The sequence below is a fragment of the Monodelphis domestica genome, chromosome 6 (assembly GCF_027887165.1).
Source record: "Monodelphis domestica isolate mMonDom1 chromosome 6, mMonDom1.pri, whole genome shotgun sequence".
In the NCBI taxonomy this organism is placed as follows: domain Eukaryota; kingdom Metazoa; phylum Chordata; class Mammalia; order Didelphimorphia; family Didelphidae; genus Monodelphis; species Monodelphis domestica.
This window is the reverse complement of record NC_077232.1, coordinates 278,594,089-278,613,982: the sequence shown is the minus strand read 5'-3', so window position 1 is coordinate 278,613,982 and position 19,894 is coordinate 278,594,089. Positions and strand designations below refer to the sequence as shown.

The window sequence follows — 19,894 nt, the reverse complement described above, 5'->3', positions numbered from 1 at the left end:
AAGCAGTGAGGGGTTAAGCAATTTTAGGGTTAAGTGACTTGTCCAGGGTCACACAGCTAGGAAGTACCTGAGGGCAGATTCAAACCCAGGATCTCCCATATCCAGGTGTGGCTCTCTAAACATTGACCCACCTAGCTGTCCCTAATATATTTCTTTTCAGTCTTAATTTATAAGTATTCCATACACCAATGTTTTTTTCTGTTCCTTTAAACAAAGTGTCCACAAATAAAAGAGTAACTTACAAAAGATATATAGGACATTGCCCGTAGCCTGACAAGATGTTCTCTGTAATGGGAGTCTGGCATACATGAAGACCCTGTCAACATGCTAATGGTATGTCCATGTGGAATATACTTACAGGGAATGTTGGGAACTGCTTTCTGGAGATTGGCAAGTGATGTGTCTTGGAGGGGCACATGAACACTCCACACCTAAGACTGGCTAAAGAGGTATTCAAAAGGTTTATGGAATTCAACTATGGGCTCTTTGTCCTATTAATTTCTGCAAGCTCTTGGATCTTGGCGAGTCCTTTACTCATGGTATTTGATGAAGGAAGCATAGTCTCCAATCTTGCCAGCAAGACACAGGAAGAACAGGAATTAAAGCCTCATCCAAGTTTTTCATCCAGCACAGCATTGATGAACCCAGGAACAAGGAGTAATCTTCAGGAACACCCTCTGCAGGACTCTGGTTCAGTGGAAGAATCCATCCATCAGTTATGTGACATTCAGACATGAATTTAGTGGAATCACTGATATGTAGGAACTGAGTTGTTTTCAGCCTGATCTGTGCCCCACCCTCCTCCATCAGACTGGAAAGTTTTAGAGGAAATGTTTGTGTGTTTGATCTTGCTACATCCGTGAAGTAAATATTCCTTCAGCTAAAAGCTAATGATGCTAAGTGGTTAAATAGAACTGGGGTGCTAATCACTGAGCCTCTAAAATGGGGAAAATATATTTGCCATAGGCTCAAGCCAATAGCAAGTAGCAGAGAAAAGAAATCTCCCAATGTTCTAAGGGTATCTGATAACCTTCAGGAGGATGATATAACAGATCTGAGTGAATTAATAAAACATTTGTTAAGCATTTACTATGAACACAGCACTTTGATAAGCAATTCGGAGACAATTAGAACAGACAGAATCACAAAGCGGGCAGAAACGATTCCTCCTTTAATGTCATTTCCACTGAAAAATTTGATGGTGCCAAAGTCTTTGGGAGCAAAAGCTTTTTATTCTGGTCTTCAGTACTTGTGACTGGAGTAATTAATTTCTAAACTGGATTACTCTGAGGACAAAATGAGATATTTGCAAAGTGTCATATAAATGCTATTTTTTTTGCATACATTTTTTTTGCATACATTCCCTTAGGCATATTTTCATGTTTGTTTCTAACTTTTTTTTTAAAAACCCTTACCTTCCGTCTTGGAATCAATACTGTGTATTGGTTCCACCGCAGAGGAGTGGTAAGGGCTAGGCCATGGGGGTCAAGTGACTTGCCTAGGGTCACACAGCTGGGAAGTGTCTGAAATCACATTAGAACCGAAGTCCTCCTGTCTCTAGGCCTGACTCTCAATCCACTGAGCTACCCAGCTGCCCCCTTGTTTCTAGCTTAAAAAAAAAAATATTACAAATAATGTAGCTGTTGTGAAAATTGTTTTGTAAATACACCTGGGTTTTTAGCAGTCAATGCCTTCCTTGGAATGGGGATGTACAATTTAGTAACCGCATTTGCACAATTCCAGAGTGCTTTTCGGAGGGGTTGTAGTCTATTGACCTTGGGCTTTATTTCAGATATCTTTTGTAAACACCCTGGAGGGAAACTTGGCACTTTCTCTAGGCAAGCTAGAAAATGCAGTCTATGCCATCCCTGCGGAGGTTTGCATTTACTCGAGAGTACCAGAGAAACCGAAGTGAAATGGGAGGGGGGGGGGGCGGGAGGGAGAGGTGTGCATTTCATGCATGGGGGACAAAGGCAGCAAGGCAGGAGATGGAAGATTGATGCATGATCAGTCTGGTAGACTCTTTTGCACGGATAACGAATGTGTTCCAAAGGAGGTGGGGGAAGTTTTCCGTTTGAAACCGGGTAGCTGAATGATTAAAATGATCCTGAAGGTTTATGGAGTGGGCTGCGGGAAACCCTAACCAAGATATGACACGCTACTGGTAAAAGCAATCGAAGTTACGCCCCAACACCCCGGCACCTGGCAGGCGGAGCCAAGATGCGCAGGCGTTCTTCGGCCTGACCACGGCCGCTGACGTCATGCGCTACTCGGGACCCGGGGCGGCCGCACACTAGCCATGATGTTTTCGGGCCGCCTGGTCCAGGCTCGGGGTCTTCTGCCGGGGCTGCGGCAGCGGGTGCCGATCATGTTGGGGGCCTGTGCCGCTACTTCGAGCCCGAGCTGCCCGCCCCTATCAGGGCGCAGCCGCGGGCGCCCACTGACCCTGTCGGCGGCTGCTATCGTGAGCTCGGCACCCCGCCCTCTGCAGCCCTATCTGCGCCTTATGAGGCTGGACAAACCCATTGGTGAGTCCAAGGGGCGGGGCGGACATGCGGGCGGGTGATGTAATTGGGTAATCCTACGGGAAAGGACGCTGTTTTGCGGAGGGTGTGGCCGGCGCGCAGGCAGGCTATTTGATTGGGTAATCCCGGCACGCAGGCAGGCTAGTTGATTGGGTAATCCCTACGGGAGGGGCGCTGGGAAGGGGCGGAGGGAAGTGAAAGGTAAAGCGGCAAACAGAATGGGAAATGTGGGAAATGGATTAGATTGGAGGATTTAGAGAACAGACGACCCTAGAAATGGGTCCGTCTTCACCATCGGTCTGTCCAGGCCTGTGATGGGCCCGGGCACTGACGAGGATTTAAAGACGACATTGAAACGGGCGTGTCATCTACCTCCATGAAATTTATTTTAAGAGGGATAAAATGCAAATACAACTGTAATAGGCAACAGTTTTGCCAAATAAATCGATTAGGGAAGATTTCATGAAAGAATTGGCATTGGAGTTGAGTGTTAAGGGATGGGGAAGATTTCATCAGGCAAATGTGAAATAGGAGTATTACAGGCTTAATGAAAATGAACAATTCAGGTGGGGTAGGTGCAAAGAGGAAGGGGCTGCCATTACCACGAGGGGAATTTCAATGATGCCACAAAAGTGGATTTAATTTTAAAAGACAGATATCACTGTAGCTCTTGAAAAGTTTAAAGACAAGATGAATCAATGCTAAGAGCAGGTGGGTATTTTTTTTTTAATTTGGTCATTTCCAAACATTATTCATTGGAAACAAAGATAATTTTCTTTTCTTCCCTCCACCCCCCCACCTCTCCCATAGCCCACACGCAATTCCACTGGGTATCACATGTGTTCTTGATTCAAACCCATTTCCATGGTTTTTTTAAATTATATTTTATTTGATCATTAACAAGCATTATTCATTAAAGACATAGATCATTTTCTTTTCCTTCCCCCCACCCCCCATAGCCTACCCGTAAATCCACTGGGCATTACATGTTTTCTTGATTTGAACCCATTGCTATGTTGATAATATTTACATTAGAGTGTTCATTTAGAGTCTCTCCTCTGTCATGTCCCCTCAACCGCTGTATTCAGGCAGTTGCTTTTCCTTGGTGTTTCTACTCCCATAGTTTATCCTTTGCTTATGAATAGTATTTTTTTCTCCTAGATCCCTGCAGATTGTTCAGGGACATTACACCGCCACTAATGGAGAAGTCCATTACCTTCGATTATACCACAGTGTATTAGTCTCTGTGTACAATGTTTTCCTGGTTCTGCTCCTTTCGCTCTGCATCACTTCCTGGAGGTTGTTCCAGGGCAGACAGTCTTTTATCGCCCTTTGGGCATAGTTCCAAATTGCCCTCCAGAATGGTTGGATTAATTCACAACTCCACCAGCAATGAATTAGTGTCCCTACTTTGCCACATCCCCTCCAGCATTCATTACTTTCCATAGCTGTCATGTTAGCCAATCTGCTAGGTGTGAGGTGATACCTCAGAGTTGTTTTGATTTGCATCTCTCTGATTATAAGAGATGTAGAGCACTTTTTCATGTGCTTATTAATAGTTTTGATTTCTTTGGCTGAGAACTGCCTGTTCATGTCCCTTGCCCATTTATCAATTGGAGAATGGCTTGATTTTTTGTACAATTGATTTAGCTCTTTGTAAATTTGAGTAATTAAACCTTTGTCAGAGGTTTTTATGAAGATTGTTTGCCAATTTGTTGCTACTCTTCTGATTTTAGTTACATTGGTTTTGTTTGTACAACCCCTTTTTAATTTGATGTAGTCAAAATTATTTATTTTACATTTTGTGACTCTTTCTAAGTCTTGCTTGGTTTTAAAATCTTTCCCTTCCCAAAGGTCTGACAGGTATACTATTCTGTGTTCACCTAATTTACTTATAGTTTCCTTCTTTATGTTCAAGTCATTCACCCATTCTGAATTTATCTTGGTGTAGGGTGTAAGGTGTTGATCCAAACCTAATCTCTCCCACACTGTCTTCCAATTTTCCCAGCAGTATGTATCAAATACTGGATTTTTGTCTCAAAAGCTGGGGTCTTTGGGTTTGTCATAAACTGTCTTGCTGAGATCATTTACGCCAAGTCTATTCCACTGATCCTCCTTTCTGTCTCTTAGCCAGTACCAAATTGTTTTGATAACCACTGCTTTATAGTAGAGTTTGAGATCTGGGACTGCAAGTCCTCCTTCCTTTCCATTTTTTTTTCATGATTTCCCTGGATATCCTTGATCTTTTGTTCTTCCAAATGAACTTAGTTATAGTTTTTTCTAATTCAGTAAAGAAATTTTTTGGTAGTTCCATGGGTATGGCACTAAATAAGTAAATTAATTTGGGTAGGATTGTCATTTTTATTATGTTAGCTCGTCCCACCCATGAGCAATAAATGTTTTTCCAATTGTTTAGATCTAGTTTTAGCTGTGTGGAAAGTGTTTTGTAGTTGTGTTCATATCGTTCCTGTGTTTGTCTTTGTCTCGGCAGATAGATTCCTAAGTATTTTATATTGTTTAGGGTGATTTTGAATGTTATTTCGCTTTCTAATTCTTGCTTCTGAAATGGGTTAGAGATATATAGACTTATGCGGGTTTATTTTGTATCCTGCAACTTTGCTTAAGTTGCTGATTATTTCAAGTAACTTTTTGATTGATTCTCTAGGATTCCTTAAGTAAACCATCATATCGTCTGCAAAGAGTGATAGCTTGGTCTCCTCATTGCCAAATTTAATACCTTCAATTTCTTTTTCTTCTCTAATTGCTACTGCTAGTGTTTCTAGTACAATGTTAAATAATAGAGGTGATAATGGGCATCCTTGTTTTACTCCTGATCTTATTGGAAAGGCTTCTAGTTTATCCCCATTGCAGATGATGTTTGCTGATGGTTTTAGATATATACTATTTATTATTTTTAGGAAAGGCCCTTCTATTCCTATACTTTCTAGTGTTTTCAATAGGAATGGGTGTTGTATTTTATCAAAGGCTTTTTCTGCATCTATTGAGATAATCATGTGATTTTTGTTATTTTTCTTGTTAATATAGTCAATTATGTGGATGGTTTTCCTAATATTGAACCATCCTTGCATTCCTGGAATGAATCCTGCCTGGTCATAGTGGATGACCCTTGCGATGACTTGCTGGAGTCTTTTTGCTAGTATCCTACTTAGGATTTTTGTGTCTATATTCATTAGGGAGATTGGTCTGTAGTTTTCTTTCTCTGTTTTTGACCTGCCTGGCTTTGGGATCAGTACCATGTTTGGGTCATAGAATGAATTTGGTAGAACTCCTTCTTGGCCTATTCTGTCAAATAGTTTGTTTAATATTGGGATTAGTTGTTCTTTGACTGTTTGATAGAATTCATTTGTGAATCCATCTGGACCTGGGGATTTTTTCTTAGGGAGTTTTTTGATGGCTTGTTCAATTTCTTTTTCTGAAATGGGGTTGTTAAGGTAATTTATTTCTTCCTCTTTTAGTCTAGACAATGTATATTTTTGTAAGTATTCATCCATATCACCTAGATTGCCATATTTGTTGCCATATAATTGGGCATAGTAGTTTTTAATGATTGCCTTAATTTCCTCTTCATTAGAGGTGAGGTCTCCTTTTTCATCTTGGATACTGTCAATTTGGTTTATTTCTTTCCTTTTTTTAATTAGACTGACTAGTACTTTGTCTATTTCATTTGTTTTTTCAAAGTACCAGCTTCTAGTCTTATTTATTAAATCAATAGTTCTTTGACTTTCAATTTTATTAATTTTTCCTTTGAGTTTTAGGATCTCTAATTTAGTCTTCATCTGAGGATTTTTAATTTGTTCACTTTCTAATTTTTTAATTTGCATGCCCAATTCATTGACCTCTGCCCTTCTTAATTTGTTAATATATGAGCTCAAGGATATAAATTTTCCCCTGAGTACTGCTTTGGCTGCATCCCACAGGTTTTGAAAGGATGTCTCATCATTGTCATTTTCTTCAATGAAGTTATTAATTGTTTCTATGATTTGTTCTTTAACTAACTGGTTTTGGAGAATCGTATTATTTAATTTCCAATTAATTTTCGATTTACCTTTCCATGTTCCCTTACTAATTATTATGTATTGTGATCTGAGAAACTTGCATTTATGATTTCTGCTCTTTTGCATTTGTTTGCAATGTTTTTATGTCCTAATACATGGTCAATTTTTGTGAATGTACCATGTGCTGGAGAAAAGAAGGTATATTCCTTTTTGTCCCTATTTATTTTTCTCCACATGTCTACTAACTCTAATTTTTCTAAGATTTCATTCACTTCTCTTACCTGTTTCTTATTTATTTTTTGGTTTGATTTATCTAGTTCGGATAGAGGAAGGTTCAGGTCTCCCACTAGTATAGTTTTTCTATCTATTTCGTCCTTGAGTTCCTCTAGTTTCTCCTTTAGAAATTTGGATGCTCTGCCATTTGGTGCATACATGTTGAGTACGATATTTCCTCAATGTCTATACTGCCTTTTATCAGGATGTAATTACCTTCCCTATCTCTTTTAACTAGATTTATTTTTACTTTGGCTTTGTCTGATATCATGATTGTGACTCCTGCCTTCTTTTTGTCAGTTGATGCCCAATAGATTTGGTTCCACCCTCTTAGTTTCACCCTATGTGTATCTACCTTCCTCATGTGTGTTTCTTGTAGACAGCATATGGTAGGGTTTTGGACTCTAATCCACTCTGCTATTCGCTTGTGTTTTATGGGTACATTCATTCCATTCACATTCAGAGTTATGATTACTAGCTGTGTATTTCCCAGCATTTTGATTTCTGCTCCTTTACCTGCCTTTTCTTCTTTCACTATTTCCTCCTACACCAATGTTTGCTTTTGAACAGTCCCCCTTGTTCCCACCCTTATTTTACTTCCCTTTCTACCCACCTCCCTATTTATTGCCCCCCTTATTTTCCCTGTAGTCTTTTTAAAATTACCCCCCCTCTCCCTCCTTCTCTTGTACTGCTTCCCTCCCCACCAGACCCTTTGTTACCCTTCTACTCCTCTATAGGGTGCAAATCTATTCTCTGCCCCCAATGAATTGGATTGTTTTTCCCTCTTTGAGTCACTTTCAAAGCACGTAAAAGTTGAATATTTCCTGTCTCTGACCTCTTTACCCTTCCAGGGTATTGATGTTCTCCCCCCTCCCACCATGAGCTTCTTTATGATATATAAATTTACCCCCATTTGTTTCTTTTCCCATTTCTTTTAATATTAACCTATTTTTAAGCTCTAGTTATATGTATATATATATATATATGTATATATATATATGCATACTCATGCGTATGTATTTTTGCATGCATATATCTATATACCTATTTATGTCTTGTCCTTTCATCCTATACAGTTTGTTGCTGTTCCCTCTAAGTATACTTCTTTTTGCTGCCTAGGTAATAACAACAGTTTTTAAGAGTTACCAATGACCTCTTTTCTTATAGGGATACATATCATTTTAACTTATTGAGTCTCTTAAAATTTTTTTTGTTTGTTTTTCTTTTTTCCCCTCTTTTTAAATTACTTTTTGATGATTCTCTTGAGTTCTGTGCTTGGACATCAAATTTTCTGTTCAGGTCTGGTCTTTTCTTTAAGAATTCTTGAAATTCTTTATCTACCTTTTGACCCAGCCATAGCACTGCTGGGTCTGTACCACAAAGAGATAATGGACACAAAGACTTGTACAAAAATATTCATAGCTGCGCTCTTTGTGGTGGCCCAAAACTGGAAAACGAGGGGATGCCCATCAATTGGGGAATGGCTGAACAAACTGTGGTATATGTTGGTGATGGAATACTATTGTGCTAAAAGGAATAATAAAGTGGAGAAGTTCCATGGAGACTGGAACAACCTCCAGGAAGTGATGCAGAGCGAGAGGAGCAGAACCAGGAGAACATTGTACACAGAGACTAATACACTGTGGTATAATCGAACGTAATGGACTTCTCCATTAGGGGCGGTGCAATGTCCCTGAACAACTTGCAGGGATCCAGGAGAAAAAAACACCATTCATAAGCAAAGGATAAACTATGGGAGTGGAAACACCGAGAAAAAGCAACTGCCTGAATACAGAGGTTGAGGGGACATGACAGAGGATAGACTTTAAATGAACACTCTAATGCAAATACTATCAACAAAGCAATGGGTTCAAATCAAGAAAACATCTAATGCCCAGTGGACTTACGCGTCGGCTATGGGGGGTGGGGGGGAGGAAAAGAAAATGATCTATGTCTTTAACGAATAATGCTTGGAAATGATCAAATAAAATATATTAAAAAAAAAAAAAAACATCTAATGCCCAGTGGACTTACGCGTCGGCTATGGGGGGTGGGGGGGAGGAAAAGAAAATGATCTATGTCTTTAACGAATAATGCTTGGAAATGATCAAATAAAATATATTTTAAAAAAAAAAGAATTCTTGAAATTCTTCTATTTTGTTGAATGACCATACTTTCCCCTGTAAGAATATAGTCAGTTTTGCTGGGTAGTTGATTCTTGGTTGTAGACCTAGTTCCCTTGCTTTCTGGAATATCGTATTCCATGCCTTTCTTTTTTTCAGTGTGGATGCAGCTAGATCCTGAGTTATCCTCACTGTGGTTCCTTGGTATCTGAATGCTTCTTGGCAGCTTGTAATATCTTTTCTTTGGTCTGATAGTTCTTGAATTTGGCTATAACATTCCTGGGTATTGTCAGTTGGGGATTAAGTACAGGAGGTGATCTGTGGATTCTATCAATCTCCACTTTTCCCTCTTGTTCAAGGATTTTGGGGCAGTTTTCTTTAATAATTTCCTGTAATATAGTGTCCAGGCTTTTTCTTTTGTCATGGTCTTCTGGTAGGCCAATATTTCTTAAATTGTCTCTCCTTGAACGATTTTCCAAATCTTCTGTTTTGTGAATGAGATGCTTCATATTTTCCTCAATTTTTTCTTTCTTTTGGTTTTGTTTTATAGTGTCCTGCTGCCTTGTGAGGTCACTCAATTCTAGTTGTTGTATTCTGGTTCTTAAGGACTGGATTTCATCCTTAGTTTTTTGGTCGTCCTTTTCCTTTTGGTCAGATTTTCTTTGGAGGTCATCTTTCATCTTCTTCACCGCATCTTTCATCTGCTTTGCCTCATCTTTCATCTCCTTTGCTAGGTGGGTATTTTCTTAGACTTTACTTATTCAGTCTAGGCCTTGGACCATAAGTGGCTCAACTGGTCATGTGGTAGTGTCTATGTAGGCCATAGCTAGATGTCACAGTGAATAGACTATTAGACCTGGAGTCACAAAAGATTGTATTTGAATCTAGCTTCAGACATTTACTAGATTTGTGATCTTGGGCAAATCACCACTGCCTCCATTTCCACATCTATAAAATGGGAATAATAGTGCTAAGGATAAAATGAGATATTTTAAAAGTACTTTATAAACCTTAAGGTACCATATAAATGCTAATTGCTGTTATTATGGAGACGTAGAATAGGGCTATACTAGATGCATTAAAACCAGCTTTTTGGGGGCAGCTGAGTGGCTCAGTGGATTGAGAGCCAGGCTTAGAGACTCCTGTTTCAAATCTGGCCTCAGCCACTTCCTAGCTGTGTGACTCTGGGCAAGTCACTTAACCCCCATTGCCTAGCCATTAGCACTCTTCTGCCTTGGAGCCAATGCCTATCTTAACTCTGAATCTTTTGAAATATGCTTTCCCAGGGGGCAGCTGGGTTGCTCAGTGGATTGAGAGTCAGACCTAGAGACTGGAGGTACTAGGTTCAAATCTGGCCTCAGACACTTCCCAGCTGTGTGACCCTGGGCAAGTCACTTAACCCCCATTGCTTACCCCTTACCACTCTTCTGCCTTGGAGCCAATACACAGTATTAACTCCAAGACGGAAGGTAAGGGTTTAAAAAAAAACAAAACAAAAACAGCTTTTTCATGACTTCTTCATAAACCGATCTTGAGGAGGGGAAATAGTTCTTTGGTCTTTCAGACTTCTTAATTCCCATATGCACTGTTATTGTGGTTCATCTGGGTTTATCCCTATAGACCTGGGGAACTGCAGCTGCAAATGTATATCCTTGCAGAATTATTAGTTTGGCAAATATAGACAGCAAACTCTGGCCACAGGGGTGTCTCAACATTGGTCTCTGTCATTTGGTAGTGTAGGAATTGTGAACTCTGGAATGGATTCCATGAATGGGATAAGTTTGGAGTCACCTGCAAAACCAAAGGAGTTGGCCTGCTGGGTTCAACGAAGGAGGAATCCATTCAGTTTAACCATTGCTAACTGCTATTGAGAAGCTAGCTGCTGAATTGATTTAAGTGAATTGATTGGCCCAATGGAACCCTGATAGATGTGTGGACAAAAGGCCAATTAATTCATGGACATTTTGATAGGTCATTTGAAAGGAGAAGGAGAAGTGATTTCAGAAGCTGATTCTAATTTGATTTTCCACTTTAGGAAATGTGAGTTATTGAGATGAGGTTGAGGGCAAGAGTAATAGACTCTGCTATGAGTCCCCATCTTGACCCCAGCCACTCCTACTTGGATGGAAGGGTTGGCCTTTCTGATACCAAACTGACTATAGTGGTGCTGCATTCCCGAATGAGAAGACTAGAGACCTTATTTAGAAGGGAGTTGTTAATATTATTAAAACACAGAATTGAGAAAAAGGGGGTTGAAATCCAGACAAGCCATCTCACCCTACCAACTCACTTGCATTCTGATTTTATGAAATTTAAAGACTTTTACAGCTAGGCTCTCTAAATCTATTTGGTGTTTACCATTAGACCTAAAGGAAACAGGCTTGAGTGATAGTTCATAGGATGGAAGATAAATTCAGACCTTTAGAGGTTCTGTTAGACACTGGAAGGTACGTAATCATCATTTCTGTTGGCACCACTCAGGTAAGCCATGGAACCCTTGCAGAGGTGGGAGGTCTGAAGGTCTCACATATTAAAACTCAAGCAGCATCCTATCTCTAGAGGCCCCTATAAGCCTGGGCTGATGGATGCCAGAACTTCCACTAAGGATTCATTCATTGATCTCCCTAAAGATGATACATGCATTGAGCCCTTTCTTCATTATTCTGAGCTAGCCCTGAGTCCAATCTAGTAATTCAGGCTCAGTTAGAATACAGTGAGCCATCTGTGAACTGTAAGATGCAATAAGAACACATTTAATGGTGAGACAAAGGGTTACAAGTACTAAGGTTAAGAATATAGTACTTTAGATAAAATAGCTACTCCCCTTCCCCACCCATTTACCAAGGCAAGCTAGGTAAGAAATGTATACCCACAGGGCAGTAAGACCTCCAGTTCCCCTTAGACTATATCTTTCATAGGCCTGAGGTGACAAGAAAAACAAACTAATGAATTTGAGAATAACTTTCCTGTTCCCTACAAAAATCCATTCTACCAACTTCATCATTGTCAGTTCTGACCATCGAGATGCTTCCTTGTGAGGGTAAAAATGAACTCTTCATATAGCTCTGGTGCTGGTTTTTTTAGGGTTTACCCATCATGGGAATCAAATACCCCATTGCTACTAGTCCTCTGACCCCCACCTCGTCAGTTTCATTGTGTCTCTATGGGCTGGGAACTGGGGCAGTCTCCTTGGGGGGCTGGATTGGGGGCCACTTAGATGGCCTGTGAAGCTGACCTATGTGGGGAGAAGGAGGAAGTATACAGATTCTTGTACTGTCGCATTCCCTTGCTGAGGAGCTGGGATGTTGGAAGCTCAGTGGTTAAATTATTAAGTGGAGCCCTCTGGTAACAGAATCAGTGGTGGACTTATGGATGTAGTCATTGGCTTCTGACATTCAGCACACTCACAAAGGCCTGTATAGGCCTTTGGCCAGGATTCCTTCCTTGTGGAGGCCGGCCTCCCTTCATATTTTCTTATCAAGGGACGCATTTTGCCTCCAGTACTGTACAGGATTGGGTTAAATCCCATCATACTATGTGCTGTTTTTGTTTGGTGTGTCATTCTCAGACAGTGGGCCTCATTAAGCATTGGAGTAGGTTTTTCAAAGTCCAGTTTAATGGATCTATCCATTTGCTGAGCTGATTTTCTTGTAGAGGCAGGTGTTGCTCAATTGATCTTTCTATTGAGGCCATGGTTAAAAGTTAAGGGATAGGCAACAAGACACCCCCACCTCTCCAAGGGGAATTTGATAATCATTTAATTCGAGTCCCAAAAGTGTGGTTTTGCTTGCCAAGAGTGGCTGTCCCCATGAGAGCAAGGGATGATAAGAGATTCATTTCAGACCAAAAAAAGTTAAATGTCAAGCAAGGGGATTCTAAAACCTTAGCATCTGCCTCTGGATACAGTTTTGTGAATGTGTTAGATTGGAGATGGCCTTTTCAGCTCTTCAGGGTCTGGAAACAAGCTTTCTGTTCCTGGTTGTTCTCCTGGTACCATCTTCTATCAGCCTTTGACTCCAGTGTGACCTATGGAAGAGAGAAATGCTAAAATGAATGCAATAACTGGATTTTGCAAGGTGGTCTCATGAAAAGATGGGATGGAACTCTGACTACCAATGGGGGAATGGGGGATGGAACATTCCAGCTAAGAAAAGGAAGAGCAGTTAGAGACTGCTGGTCTCTTTCCTCTTTGACTTGAAGAGGGAAGGAGCAAAATCTTCATTGAGCTTACTTAATTACCAATATACAAATCCCTTGTTGAGCAGGAAAAGATCCAGACCATTCATCTGTATTACAGTAGTGGGATAGAGACTTTTTCCCTTCAGGGAAGACAATAGCCTATCCTTCAGAAGACTCATTCATGCTATATCTTTGAGACAAGAAATGTCATCATCTTGAATCTACAAAGACATTAAGATAGTCTGGGACTAGTCCCAGACTTGTGCCTCAAACCCCTGAAGAGATTGTAAAGATAATTTTAGAGTTGTGACTTAAAATCAAGATTTAATTGGTCTCCAAGGGAAATCTCAAATAAAATACCCAAGTCAGTCTGGAAATTTATGGTAATTTAATTAATATAGAGGGAAGGAATTTAAGGAGGAGGAGGGAAGAGGATATAGGATTTCTCCTGCCTGGCCTGTGCCAGGGGGAGTTTAAAATCCCACCTCTAGGTCTCTGAATAAGATTAGAGGCTTCTAAGAGGATAAAGTTGGAAAGTAAAGGAGGAAAACTCAGCCAGAAACTCACCACTGAACCGGAAAATAGCTTGTAGCCACACTAAGATGCAGAAAGGCCCAGCATGCTGCCACCAGCCAACTCTCTGTCGACAGAAAGGTGCCAGAGAGAGGAAATGAGCCAGATATATAGACCTTTTACTCTTGTGTCTCCTCCTCTAAATGCCCATTCTTTTTAGTTCTCATCTCCTTTGATTAGATTATATCTTTAGAGTTACTTAACACTTCTTTAAGTTCACCTTTTGTGAGTTACTTAACCTTTTTGTGATTAATTTAACCTTTATAGTTACTTAACACCTTTTTATATTCAGATCTTAAAATAGACTTAGCTTAAAGTTCTAGCTTCACTATAAGGTAAGAGTTAAGTACCTTCATTGTTCAATCAGGAGATTACAACTTTATCTTCCCCTAAAGTACGATCTAAGTAGGGTGGAGTAATTTAGAGTTCCCAAGACATTCCTGAGGAAATAGCTAAATCCAATCTTCACAACATCTATAAGAGGGAGTTAGTTCAGGGACTTCCTGTTTCCTCTTTCCTAGTTTATTCCCTAACCCCTTATCCAATAAATAGTTATTTTTACTTTCCTGAGGACTCAGACATCTTAAATGTACTAGATCTGACTAGAACTGAAAGGTAAGAGAAAAGCCCCTTCAGTCTCTTTCTTCTTTAGTTGATATTATTTGTAATACCCCTTCTAGTACATTGATATTTCTTGTCTCAAAGATATAGTATGAATGAGTCTTCTGAAGGATAGGCTCTTCCTTTTCTTATCTGGAATGTGCCATTCCCCATACCCCATTGGCAGCCAGAGTTCTATCCCATCTCTCCATGAGATCACCTTGCAAAATCCAGTTATTGCATTCATTTTAGCATTTCTCTCTTCCACAGACCTTCTGATTGATTTATGATCTAGAGGCACCACAACTGTTCTGTCTTGGAAATGGGGGTATTACTCATGTTTGTTCTTTTTCCTTTCTTTAGAGTATACTTTTTATGTTGTTCCTTGTGGGCATTACTTCTTCTGACTAAACCTTTGGCCCTAAAGATTTGGGAAGGAATTATTTCAAGTTTATCATAGGCCTTAATCAGGAAGAGCCAGAACAATAACACACTAATACTAGAATGCCTGGAGTTTTTTTTTTGTTTGTTTGTTTTTTGTGGATCCTATGTAAATGCATTCAGAAGTATAGAGATAGGATTATAAAAATAAGAAGTGAGTTTAAGTGAAGTTGAAGATTGTGAAATAAAAATCCTTCCTTCATGGACTGGAGATGATAACCAGCCACCTACAAACCTCTTCAGGGCTAGTAAAGCACAAAACCCCTTGGCTCTAGAAACAAAGTTTATTTTTTATAATAGGAGTAATGGAGAAATGATAGGTAGGTTCCTAAAACTATAGATCTAATCTCCACCCACCCTATGGTGAATTATTTCTTCTTCTTGAGAATTCACTCAAGCTACTCTAAACACCTTATCTCTAACTAAGACCCAGAAAAAAACAGCTGACTATATACTAACCTAATTAATACGGATTATCAAAATGATAAAGAGGGGGGGCAGCTGCGTGGCTCAGTGGATTGAGAGCTAGTCCTAGAGACAGGAGGTCCTAGGTTCAAATCTGGCCTCAGACACTTCCTAGCTATATGACCCTGAGCAAGTCACTTGACCCCTATTGCCTAGCCCTTACCACTCTTCTGCCTTAGAAACCATACATAGTATTGATTCTAAGTTAGAAGGTAAGGGTTTAAAAAAAAAGAGGATAAAGAGGAAGGACTCACAGATGTATTTGAGCCCTTACTTAAAGCCTGGGGTTGGCTTCACTAGGTAACCCAGAGTCCCAGGTGACAAAACCTTGGGATTACCTTAGCCAAGTGGATTTCTGACAGATGGATCTCAGGCAGATGGTCTTGGTACTTCAGGGAAAAAGCAGTCCACTCCAAGGCAAACTCTCAAACCAAGGAATCACTAATCTCTCCAGGAGATTAGGATTTCCAAGGGAAAATTGCCAGAGCAAAGATCCTCCTTCCAGCTCAGCCAAAACAGGAGTGACAGTTAAAACAGTCATATCCCAAAATCTTTCCCCCCAGGGCTTGTATCCAAATTCTCCTCTTTTCCTCTTAAAGCTAATCCATGAAATTTACTCTATCCCTTACTTCCTACAATTGTCTTGCAGAGGCTAACATGAACACATGCTAGGAACTCTGAAGAGAGGATTCTGGAATGCTGGGGGAGAGGAGGGAGAGTTTTAAAGGTACAACAGTCACCTCTCTTTCTTCCTGTCCTTGAAATCTGAGAGGAAGGAGACTGCTCACTGCTGAGCCTGTCTAACCATGCCTGTTTGTGAGAGAAAAGAAACCTTTCAATTTCCTTTGGAAATATCTTTTCCACAGAAGGAACCTACTTAAAGAAGATCTCTCTATCAGCCCTGATTAAGAAGTTTTATCCAGAGTCTGTTGGTGTGTGAGGACTGAGGTGTTCACCTCAGGCCTGATCTAGCCTGGGGTGGACTCAGTCAATTTGAGTTCACCCTTATTCAACTTGGAGAAACTATTAACAATCAGATAAACCGACTAGGGAGGATTTTAGTGTCAGGTAGCACAGAGAGGGTTTGGGAGTACTTAGCCAGAAGCAGGGAATGATAGGGAGCTTCAAGATCTTAGAACACTCCATCTCACGATGGATATAAAGGGAAGAGGAAAGTAATAGAATTTAGAGATTAGGGTATCCTTGTTCCTAAATTCTCCCTCCTTACCCTTTGTTAATTAATAAATCACCTACTATTATACCAAGCAGTTTGAAAGACTGGTTTGCACTCTGGCCCTAGTGTGGTAAGGCCAAATTTGCCTTACTTCACTAAAGGGGACTGTGGTACTTACAGGCAGTTCCCTAGGTGGATAACAACATCCATCCACCTCAGTTTATCTAAATACTTCAGAAGGAAGTGCATTTCCTGTCTGATGGGTTTTTTATTCCCCTGATGGCTCTTGTTATGCTGTAGATGCAATGCCATGGGTGGGGAGCTATACATTGCTGAGGGCTTGAATTTGGTAAGAGTTTTTTAAATATCTACTTCATAGGCTCAGTCTCCACAGATATCCTTCTTGGTTTTGTTGCATCATTCTCAATGGATTTTGAATCTTGCAACAAACATCTCTTCAGGCCCAATTTCTTTAACTTCACCTTGATATAAACTTTGGTGATATGATTGCATTTTTTTTTTCAGGGGGCTGTTGACAGGGCTTTGCTGGAAGTTGAACCTTCTTTCAAAGGCTGCAATCTCTCCCGGATGATTTCCCATGAAATTTCTTGGACTCTAGGCACACCTCCTATGGGGTTTCTCCCTGATCCTCCAGCATAATCTTAATTATAGATGAATGAAATATTCATTTTTAAGGGCTTATTCTATATAAAGAACTGGGGTAAGCACCAGAGAAATAATTAGAAAAGTAAAATAGGCCCTGCTTTCAAGGAGCTCACATTCTAGCAGACATCATGTAAAAAATAATAACTAACATTGATAGATTTATATGTTGTGTGCCAGGTACTATGCTAAGCACTTTAGAAATATTATCTCATTTGATCTTCACAACAACCAAGTAAGGAAGATGCTATTATTATCTGCATTTTATAGATGAGGAAATTGAGGCAGGTAGAGGTTAAGTGACTTGCCTAGGATCAAAATGCTAGTTTAATGTCTACATCCAGATCTGAACTCAGGACTTCTAACTCTAGGTCCAAAGACTTCTCCTCTGTGTCACCTACCTGCATAGATTTCAAGAAAGTTTCAGCTGCAAGTCAGACAAAAAGGTCATACTTAGGGTACAGTGGCAAAGCAGTTGTTCATCCTCTTCTTTACTGTCATCTTCACTCTGACAGCTCCTTACTGCTTGTTCAAGGTGACTGATTCAGGAGAAGAGCCTTCTTTTGGTTCTCCCCCAAGGGGACCTCAAACCTGGGGTGCTGTCTTTCTTTATTCAGATATTTCACAAAAGTATTAAGATCTTCAATGAAAAATATTCTTGGGTGGCTTTTCGCAGCTTTTTAAAAAATGCTTTTCAAGCCTCTTTGCTGCATTCTCTCTCCTGTAATGGTAGAAATTTTAGGCTTCTGGGAGAGGTTATGAGCACTGTAATGGTTAAAATGTGGCTACAGGATTTATGTAATATTGAACAATGGCCGCCAAGGAATTTACTTATGAAATTCCTAAAATAAAACACTCAAGTCAGAGTGAAGTTTATGGAGGTTTAATCACACTGGGAGTAGGGAAAGGAGAGGGAGAGAAGGAGAGAAGAGAAAAGGGAAAGGGGCTACTGAACCTCTGACCAAGGCAGAGGGAGTTTTAGGCCCAAGACCAAGGTGAAAAGAATCAGTCCTTAACTCACGTGAGTGATCTGAAGGAAAGCTGTCTGCGGGCGTCCTCCCTGTCCAAGCTCCTAACACCAACTCCGTCTAGCTCTCTCCACAGGAAGTCAGCGAATTACAGAGGCTGTTCCCTACCTCACTTCCTGTGTCTCACAAATGCCAATGGTTGGCTCTAGCTTGGCTTAGGACAGCCCAGGTGGGCAGTTAGTTATTTCTGATTTGTCATTGACTAGCACATGCCTGTGTAGTGTGGGTGTGCACAATTTTGGGGTGCTAGACCAAGATGGAGACTTTTAAAATTCACACTCCTAGGATCCATTCTCTTCTTTTGAACAAGTCATTTTGGAAGAAGGATTTCCCAGAACATGAAATCTTCCAGGGGCTCCTTGGACCCTGGCAGGAGGCAGCCTCAGATACACAGCCAGCCTGCTGGACCAGGGTGCAGGTGACCAAATCTACCCCCAACCCAGCCATGGCTCTGGCTCTAGCTCTGTCCACTCACTTGGTCCATGGTTTTCTGCTCAGGATGGTACCTCATGCCTATCACTGGTGGAGACTCTCCCTTAATTCCTGCCTGACTCTATATAAAGAGATGCTTTTGAAGACTGTAATGAAATCTTATGGCATGGAAATAAGGGGCAGAATAATTGTAAGGCTAAGTAGGAATTGGCAGCCCATAGTTCTTGTTGTTGTTATTGTTGTTTTTTAAACCCTTCCCTTCCATTTTAGAGTTAATACTAATTATTGGTTTCTGAGCAGAAGAATAGTCAAAGCTAGGCAGTTGGGGTTAAGTGACTTGCCCAGGATCACACAAATAGGAAGTGTCAGAAGCCAGGCAGCCTATAGTTTCTAGACTAAATTCTGCCCCTTTCAGCATATTGGGTGACTTGGAGACATACATCAAGTCTACAGGTTGTGGCAGGATCATGTCTGTCTCTGATTGGGCCACATCTTTGACCCAGTTTAGGATTTGTTAAATGGTCTAGGCTTGTATTGGCAAGATGAAGCCCTTCCTTTTGCCCCACTGGTGTATAAAAATTGAGTATCAGGATAGACTAATTCATTATAGATTTGACCATACTATCCTTATAGGAAAAAACAAGTATATGACAATGCCATTTGTTCAAGTTGTGACATGCAGTTCGATGGGCACCCTATAGAGCTCACCCATACCTTGGAAAGACACTCTCAAAGGTGCAGTTTGGTCCCAGAATCAAACAAGAGGAGAGCAGGCTGGCTTGCCTTTGGGGAACAAGCATTATTATATTATAATATTATGTGCCAGGCTCTGTGCTAAGTTAAGAAAAAAAAGATAATCAAGACAGTCCTTACTTATTAGAGTTATTTTCCATTTTTTTAATCTGAAATCCTTCTTGTCTAAAAGTTATACCTTCAGGCCTACTAATGTTTTGTGAGACTAAAGTTAATTCTTCTTTCTCATCATCACTCAGAAACTTTAAAAGAGAGAGAACAGAGACAAAAACAGAAAAAGAGAGAGGGAAGGAGAAAGAGAGGGGAAGGAAGGAGAGGGAGAGAGAGGGGGAAAGAACAGGGGAGAGGGAGCGAGAAAGAGAGGAGAGGGAAGGAGAGAGAAGAAGAGGGAGAGATAGACAGAGAGAGAGAGAGTAATAATTAAAATAGTGGAAGATATAAATTGTAGTAGATAAAAGAGTGGATGAGTAAATTGTAACCGCAGAAAATATGTTTTCAAGACAGTGTCTTGTTTAAATCAAATGTAAGGTGGTCGCCAGGGAAGAATTCCCAATTATTAAATATACCAAGTCAGCTGGGTTTTTTTTTTTTTAAACCCTTACCTTCCGTCTTGGAGTCAATACATAGTATTGACTCCAAGGCAGAAGAG

The 19,894-nt window shown here is 40.3% G+C and overlaps 1 protein-coding gene and 1 long non-coding RNA gene across 2 annotated transcripts in view; one reads left to right on the top strand and one right to left on the bottom strand.

Annotated features, from left to right (window-relative positions):
• Positions 1 to 1,151: 1,151 nt before the first annotated feature.
• Positions 1,152 to 2,342, bottom strand: LOC130455118 (uncharacterized). The gene is made up of 2 exons (XR_008913027.1): positions 2,203 to 2,342; positions 1,152 to 1,286 (listed from the first exon to the last, which is right to left on the bottom strand). It is a non-coding gene; the product is annotated as an uncharacterized LOC130455118 (long non-coding RNA).
• COQ2 (coenzyme Q2, polyprenyltransferase) overlaps positions 2,279 to 19,894 on the top strand; it is a 59,401-nt gene continuing 41,785 nt past the window's right edge. The window contains exon 1 of the mRNA XM_056803282.1: positions 2,279 to 2,528. Coding sequence (XP_056659260.1) covers positions 2,300 to 2,528 — 229 coding nt within the window. The 5' untranslated portion in view covers positions 2,279 to 2,299. The remainder of the gene's footprint in view (positions 2,529 to 19,894) is intronic.